Source organism: Lactuca virosa, chromosome 5 (genome assembly GCF_052849685.1).
Source record: "Lactuca virosa cultivar CGN04683 chromosome 5, Lactuca_virosa_CGN04683_v6, whole genome shotgun sequence".
Taxonomy (NCBI): Eukaryota; Viridiplantae; Streptophyta; class Magnoliopsida; order Asterales; family Asteraceae; genus Lactuca; species Lactuca virosa.
This window is the reverse complement of record NC_136430.1, coordinates 370,731,405-370,739,798: the sequence shown is the minus strand read 5'-3', so window position 1 is coordinate 370,739,798 and position 8,394 is coordinate 370,731,405. Positions and strand designations below refer to the sequence as shown.

At 37.9% G+C, this 8,394-nt stretch overlaps 1 protein-coding gene across 3 annotated transcripts; it reads left to right on the top strand.

Moving 5' to 3' along the window:
• Positions 1-1,605: 1,605 nt before the first annotated feature.
• LOC145117221 (alpha/beta-Hydrolases superfamily protein) lies at positions 1,606-8,172 on the top strand. 3 transcript variants are annotated; one of them, XM_079053529.1, is made up of 11 exons: positions 1,608-2,601; positions 2,683-2,956; positions 3,031-3,216; positions 3,308-3,454; positions 3,587-3,958; positions 4,044-6,365; positions 6,447-6,652; positions 6,724-6,879; positions 6,967-7,207; positions 7,278-7,588; positions 7,671-8,172. In XM_079053529.1, the coding sequence occupies exons 1-11, from the start codon at positions 1,862-1,864 to the stop codon at positions 7,957-7,959; spliced, it is 5,244 nt and encodes a 1,747-aa protein (XP_078909655.1). In that variant the 5' UTR covers positions 1,608-1,861; the 3' UTR covers positions 7,960-8,172. The 3 variants fall into 3 exon arrangements, with proteins under 3 accessions (XP_078909656.1, XP_078909655.1, XP_078909657.1); XM_079053531.1 differs by having other exon boundaries at positions 2,485-2,601; positions 2,721-2,956; XM_079053530.1 differs by lacking the exon at positions 7,671-8,172 and having other exon boundaries at positions 1,606-2,601; positions 6,984-7,207; positions 7,278-7,411.
• The last annotated feature ends 222 nt before the right edge of the window (positions 8,173-8,394 follow it).

Sequence of the window (8,394 nt, the reverse complement as noted above, 5' to 3'; positions counted from 1 at the left end):
TCGGGTCGTTACAAGCTATATCTGCAAAATAGACGTTGAACTTAAAGCATTAAGTGCTTAATGGCGTTTTGGTAATCTGGGACGTACGCGGGGCATACGAAAGCGTATGCTTAGCGTACTTGCTTGAGTCCCCGATTTCTTTTGGCGAAAGCTAGTACGCGGGGCGTACTGGTGGTACGCTTAGCGTACTCACCAGGAACCCTTTTGGGTTTTAGGTCCTTTGGACCATTATTGGGCCTTATGTATGTTGGGCTTGGGTCATGGGTTGAGGGGCCCATTAAGGGAAGGGTAGAATGGTCTTTTACCCCCTTAGCATGTTGAATGGTAGTCTAGACCGTTTATGGGTTATTACCCTGAGTATCAATTAGGGTTAATTTGGAATGTTCAGTGTGAGGAGTCGTAGTAGCAGCAGCCTGGGGGTGTGGTTTGTCTATCTTCGGACTGAGGTGAGTCTCCTCACTGTACTTGTGGGTCGAATGCACCAATGTCGACCATTGGAATATGTATTAGTTTAGTAGTGATCTGTGTGACACTTACTAATATGTTTGTATGTGCTTGTTGTCTTTATGACTCTTGCTTATATGACGGTATGCTTAGCTGTAGGGGTGAAATAGACTCATACTGGTTGAAAGATACATAATGAGTCGAAAGTGACTCAGCCAGTCGGAAGGGACTCAAAGAGTCGGAAGGGACTCATGGGTGAAATATAATCGTTACATGTTTTAGCATGATATGTATGTATGATGTGTGTATGTTATGTGTGGTATGTGGTATTTGGGGAACTCACTAAGCTTTGTGCTTACAATTTAAGTTTATGTTTCAGGTACTTCTAGTTCGAAAGGGAATGACCCGACTTGATCACAGCGCATCCACCCATGTTTCCGCATTTTTACGATTTTAAGAATTGTACTCTGATAACTATTTTACTATGGCATACTTTCGGATAGTTTGATATGAATATTTAATTATTTGGGTTGAATTAAAAATGAAAATTATATCTATGATTTTTAGGATGTTTCAGGATGATTAAGTATCTTGTGTCATTGTGGCTACACCGTTGAATAACCTTATGTTACTTATCTTGTCATCATTTTAAAATAAAAAATACTCCATTCTTGTTCTGCCATAATTTGTATGTAGTTGGTATCGACATAAAATGGATGTCTCGCAAATAAGGCCAAGCCCGGGTTTGGATAAATTTGGCCCATGTATTGGCCAAGTCCGGGTTTTGATAAATTTGGCCCATGAAGAAACCGGAAGGTGAAACTAATATCGAAATTCGAAAATAGTCCATGAATAATCTTCATGGTACGTTGTTTTATCCTTAGTCCTACTGACGTTTATAAATTTAAAAGGCAAATCAAAGGCAAATCAGTCTCCACAACTTATGGGATCAAAATATTAGTTACGAAAAATATATCATGTAAGATAGATTAAAAATCGAATAACCATTTTGATTTTCAAATCTGACCATGTTTTCCTCCTCAATCCCGAAATATGAAGAAAAAAAATTAAATTCTAAGAAAAAAGAAATTATTAAAATAAGAAAAGAAAAAAAAGGGTTATCGACAGTTATTTTAGAGACGGTGGGAGGCATAAACGCGGTTTTAGTGCAACGAATTTTGAGCCTAGACCATTCTAGTGGCGTCGGAAGTCGGTGACATTGTTTATGTGTACCTCTTCCTTCCATCCATCCAATATAGATCACCACCACCCTCCGCCTCAACCGTATATCTTCGCAACCTTCCTCAACCTCAAATGCCTCCATCTCCCTACCTACTACTCTTTCCCGCCGGATCACTCTCTACAAATTGCTTTTCAGTGTGATAATTTAAATTCAGTAGTAACGGATGAACTTTAAATGAGTCTGAAACTGAATACAGTGGTAGGATCTCTACGCCCATCTCAAGTAAACATTCTATTTCTCAATGCTGCAACTTTCCATCGACTATGGAGGCCTCCACGACGCAAAAGGTCAACATACCTAGTCATACACAGCAACCTTCAGTTAAGTTCATCTTTATATTCAGCACAGGAGACTTTATTCCATGCCTTTCTTTCTCAACTCAATTCACTAGACTTGCTTGCTCCAGCCCTAGGTTTCACCTCTGTTCTCGCTATCCTCTACAACTCCACTTTCACCACCCACCCCTCCAATGGAATCGGAGACTGGATTCTCTTTACCTCTCCCACGCCGTTTAACCGTTTTGTCAAGTTACGTTGTGAATCGCTTCTGTTGGAGGATTCAAATGAGAAGCTGATCAAGGAGGATGGTCATCTTGTTAGCTTCGATACGGGACCAATTCAACAAACTGGTGTAAATTATGATTATAATGATGATGTTTTAGGAAAACAACTTTCCTATCAGAGAATCTGTGTCAATACCGACGATGGTGGGGTGGTGTCCTTGGATTGGCCTGCCAATTTGGATTTGACTAATGAACTTGGTTTGGACACCACCATTTTGGTTGTTGCAGGGACTACAGATGGGAGTATGGACGAGAATGTTATGTCCTTTGTGTATGAATGCTTGAAGCGAGGTTGTTTCCCCATTGTGATGAATCCTAGGGGTTGTGCCCGTTCTCCACTCACAACACCCCGGTAAGCTCTAAATCTTCCCATTAATTCGCCTCTATTTTACTCAATAGATGAGGACACCTTAACTACATTATATATATGTAGGTTATTCACGGCTGCTGATAGCGATGATGTCTGCACAGTTGTACAGTTCATAAACAGGGCCAGACCATGGACAACTTTGATGGGTGTTGGCTTCGGTTATGGTGCAAATATGTTGACAAAGTATCTAGCTGAAGTTGGGGAGGAAACGCCTCTTACAGCTGCCACGTGTCTAGACAATCCTTTCGATTTAGAAAGAGCTACTAAATCCCCTAATCATCGTTATGTCAATCAGAATCTCACCGATGGCTTAATTGATATGCTCAAGTCCAACAAGGTTATTACTCTTTCATATTGTTTTTATTATATCCATTAAACGAGATGCTTCACAGTGTCTTCTTTTGCTTCCAGGAACTATTTCAGGGTCGAAGTAAAGGGTTTGATATTGAAAAGGCTTTACAGGCTAAGTCACTTCAAGAGTTTGAGGAAGCAATATCCATGGTATCATATGGATTCGATTCAATAGAAGAATTTTATGTCAACTCCAGCACAAGTGATGTTGTTGGCAAAGTAAAGACCCCTCTTCTCTTTATTCAGGTAAAATATGTTATTCATTTAACTACAAGTTTGATAGATTTAAACCCAAATCAGGATTTTACAACTTTGTATTCTGATTGTTCATTATCAGGATGATGTAATGCCATCTTTTTCCATTCCACGTGGGTTGATAGCAGAAAATCCATACACAAGCTTGCTTACTTGCTCTTTACAATCAAAAGACAAAAGCTATACAGGGACATCTTCTGTATCATGGTGTCAGCATCTTGTTGTTGAGGTAATTAATTAACTAATTATTCACATAAACTGGTTATTGGTTATAAGTTGTAACATATCAATATGATGATGCATTGACTTTCTACATACACTCAGTCAATTCCTAACATTCATCTTACATGTGTACATACAGTGGCTTACATCCATTGAGCTTGGACTTTTGAAGGGTCGACATCCTCTTTTGGAGGACACTGATGTAACCATTAATCCTTCAAAAAGTTTAAAACTGATGGCAAGTAAATCATCTCATTCGAAAAAGATGCTGAAAACAAATGATACTGATTCAAGCTCAAAATTTGAAGAAAAAGATAAAGATCTAAAAAAAACTACTAATGGAGCAGTGACAAAGACAAATTCTACAGTTGTAGAAGCAGAGGTAGTGAAGGAAGGTGATGTGGATCTTACAGATAGTGAAAGAGGGAAACTGCTACAGGCTACAGAAGTTGTGATGAATATGCTTGATGTCACCATGCCTGAAGCTCTATCAGAAGAACAAAAAAAGAAGGTAATTCTAATATCCCAGTTTCAGAAATACACTCAATATTTTCTTTTTAAATAAAACAAGTTTTGATGAATATGGTTTTGATTAGGTCCGGATTGCCATTGGTAAAGGAGAAACCCTAATGACTGCTTTGCAAGGTGCTGTTCCTGAAGAGGTTCGTGGGAAACTCACAACTGCTGTTACTGGAATCCTGGAAAGTCAAAAGAAAACCTTAAATGGCCTAACAAGTATTACCAAGATTCCTGATGTCTTGAACAAAAAGATTCTTAAAAAAGAACCAAAAAATACTTCTGACCATAGTAAGGATGATGATTCTTCCAAACAAAAAACTGATGACTCTGATTCAAGTAGCAAAGTGGAAACTTCTGGTAGCTCTGAGGATAAAGTCAAAGCTGGAAATGAAGGTGAAACAAAAGAGGAGAAGGGTGATGAACAGAAAGAAGAGACAAATGCACCAAATTCAGTGAATGAAGAAACTCCATCACCTTCTTCTCCAGAAGATGGTGAAAATCAAGCTGTTCCAGATGACAATGCTTCTATTCTTCCATCTCTTGAACCTCCTCCAGCATTGGATGCTATAACAGGGATTGATGATTCTACACAAGTAGCAGTTAACAGTGTTTTTAGTGTGATTGAAGGTGTGATTACTCAGGTGGAAGGGGACACAGATGATGAATCAGAAACTGATGATAAAAACGAGGTTGAAGAAACATCTACAACAGAATCTGAAAAGAAGCATCAAACTGAGAGCAAATCTGATTTGCAAGATGAAAAAAGCATCAAACTTTCCACAGATTCTGAAAAGAAGCATCAAACTAAAAGCAAATCTGATTTGCAACAGAAAAAAGATGAAGAAATCATCGAAGTTTCCACAGACAAAGAAAAGAAGCATCAAACTGAGGTTGAAGACACATCTACAGACTCTAAAAAGAAGCATCAAAGTGAGAGCAAATCTAATTTACAACAGAAAAAAGATGAAGAAAGCATCATACTTTCCACAAACTTTGAAAAGAAGCATCAAACTGAGGTTGAAGACACATCTACAGACTCTGAAAACATGAATCAAAGTGAGAGCAAATCTGATTTACAACAGAAAAATGATGAAAAAATCATCGAACTTTCCACGGATTCAGAAAAGAAGCATCAAACTGAGGTTGAAGAAACATCTACAAACTCTGAAAAGAAACATCAAATTAAGAGCGAATCTGATTTGCCACAGAAAAAAGATGAAAAAATCATCAAATTTTCCAGAGACTCAGAAAAGAAGTATCAAACTGAGGTTGAAGACACATCTACAGACTCTGAAAAGAAGCATCAAAGTGAGAGCAAATCTGATTTGCAACCGAAAAAAGATAAAGAAATCATCAAACTTTCCACAGACTCAAAAAAGAAGCATCAAACTGAGGTTGAAGACAAGTCTACAGACTCTGAAAAGAAGCATCAAACTAAGAGCAAATCTGATTTGCCACAGAAAAAAGATGAAGCAATCATCAAACTTTCCACAGACTCTGAAAAGAAGCATCAAACTAAGAGTGAACCTGATTTGCCACAGAAAAAAGATGAAAAAATCATCAAACTTTCCACAGACTCAGAAAAGAAGCATCAAACTGTGGTTAAAGACACATCTACAGACTCTGAAAAGAAGCATCAAACTGAGAGCGAATCTGATTTGCAACAGAAGAAAGATGAAAAAAGCATCAAACTTTCCACAGAGAAAAAAGATGAAGGGCAATCAGGAGATGGTGATGATGATAATGATGATGTTATTGAACCAGATTATGTAATATTAGATTCTGAAGGTGATTGGGACAAGAAAGGAAAACTTGAAATTGGTGATGATGCATCAGTGGTGCTAATGCAACGTGTGAAAGAGAACATATTAAAATCATTAAAGGTTGAAGTTTGCAGAAGAATAGATGCAACAGAGATGGTGGATATGGCAGAAACACTAAAAAAAGAGGTAGAGCATGTTGCTAATGAAATATCTGTAGCTGTAGTAAATGAAAAACAGCATATAATATCATGGGATGGTGAGGATATGTTTGGACATGGTAATCCGTATGCTGAACGTATACTAGATACCATCACTTCAGCTGTTGAGGACACCACATATTTGAAAAAATCAATTCCACTTGGCATTGTTGTAGGCTCCAGCCTAGCTTCCTTGACAAAAGTCTTCAAGACTGCTGCAGCAGATCCTGTAGAGAACAACACTGTAAGACATCAATTGACTCTCAAAGAAGTCAACCAGAAGAACAAGAAAGTCAACAGTGAAGATGATGTATATGAGGAAGAAGATGTATATGAGGAAGAAGACATGTCATTGTCAACTAGTCTAGGAAATAGCACTGTGATGGCTGGAGCTGTTACTGCAGCCCTAGGAGCATCTGCTTTATTTGTTCAACAACAAGTAAGGGTTCTACTTCTTTTTTTTTATTATCATTGTTATTCCATATATCATTTTTTTGTAACATAGCGCATAAACATGAAGGGTTCAAATGGTGATGGACTTGAAAGTTCATTATCCTCTTTTTCATTCAATCAAAAAGAGAATAGTGAGGAGCCTAGGAATATGCTTGAGGAGAATACATCCAAAAGCAGTGACAATAATATAGTCACAAGTCTTGCGGAGAAAGCCATGTCAGTTGCTGCTCCTGTAGTGCCTAAGAAAGAAGATGGTGCAGTGGATCAAGACAGGTATCTGTTCTCTGTTATCTGTTATCTGATATCTGTTATCTGTTATGTGAACATATATCTTGTGTGGTTAGGTTGGTTGCCATGCTGGCAGATTTGGGGCAAAGAGGTGGCATCTTGAGATTAGTTGGTAAATTTGCTTTACTTTGGGGTGGAATACGAGGTGCTATGAGTTTGATTGGAAAGCTCATCTCTTTTCTAAAGCTTTCAAAGCGACCTCTGTATCAGAGGTAAATATCTATATCTATATCTATATATCTATATCTGTATCTGTATCTGTATCTATGTCCAGACAAGTGATCTTATCCGGGCCTTAGGATCTTGGGTTTCGCAGCTTTGGTGGTTGTATTGTGGACCCCAGTTGTGGTTCCTTTGCTTCCAACACTCTTACAAAACTGGGCAACAAAAAACTCCGCAGCAAACGGATTTGCAGAGCTTGCTTGCATAATCGGTCTTTATGGTTCTGTTGTGGTGCTGGTTGTGTTATGGGGGAAAAGAATCAGAGGCTATGAAAATTCACTTGAAAAATACGGTCTTAACTTCAAATCAACAACACAGGTATCAATATCAATATCAACTTTCACTAATTTGAAAATTATTATAATCTTAATGTTGGTTGTGTTTTCAGATGAAAAACCTTGCGTTAGGGCTGATGGGAGGGGTGATGTTTGTTTCATTGATACAATTTACAAATATGACCCTTGGTTTTGTGTCAATATCTTGGTCTTCCACCGCTCCATCTTCAGCAGACCCTGTTACACTTCTCAAGTTTACTGGAGATGTTGTGAGAATCGCTGGTCAAGGGCTGATAACAGCAACTGCGATTGCTCTAGTCGAAGAATTGCTGTTCAGATCATGGTTAACTGAAGAAATTGCAACTGATCTTGGATACATAAAAGGAGTAATCCTCTCAGCATTTGCATTTTCAATATCTCAATGGTACGTTATAACTTAATTTGTGCAAATTCAAATCTTCAATATAAATTCATAATCTTTATTTTTTTTAATTAAATTTAATTAGGTCACTGAAGGCAATACCGGGGCTTTGGCTATTATCAATAGGGCTGGCAGGTGTTCGACAGAGATCGGGAGGAAGCCTGGCAATTCCAATAGGGTTGCGGGCAGGGATTATGGGTTGTAGTTTTATGTTAAAAGAAGGCGGGTTTTTTAAATTTCAACCCAATTACACTTCATGGATAATAAGTGGTGGTGATCCTTTCCAACCTTTTAGCAGCATAGTTGGTCTTGTTTTTGCTTTATTATGGGCGATATTTTTGTACCCACGAAACCCGAAAAAAGACAACAACTGATCAACCAAGAAACAGAAAAGACTCCACTACAGTAAATCTGTATGACTGTATCAGTATCTGTATCTGTATAGTATAGTAGCAAAAAATGTTAAAGAATCATGAACATGAACATGGGCACTGTATATCTGCATATTGTACTTGTGTTACTAAAAATAAGAGGGTGTTAAGTGCCTGTTTTTATATATTATATATAGAGGGATAAAAATGACTGTATTGTTAACTTGTCCATGTCTCTAATCTCTATTAGAATTGTTGTGATAACCTACTTATTGGACAATTAAGGACAACTTTGACGGTTGTTGGACAAATTGATTCCATCGTCATGATATGGATCTATGGTACTACTATCTCTCAAGTCTCAACCACTCCTTGAGATGCTTTTGAAAAAGTAAGACTGAAAAGATCTTGAAACACTTTTCAGAGACAATAAAGACA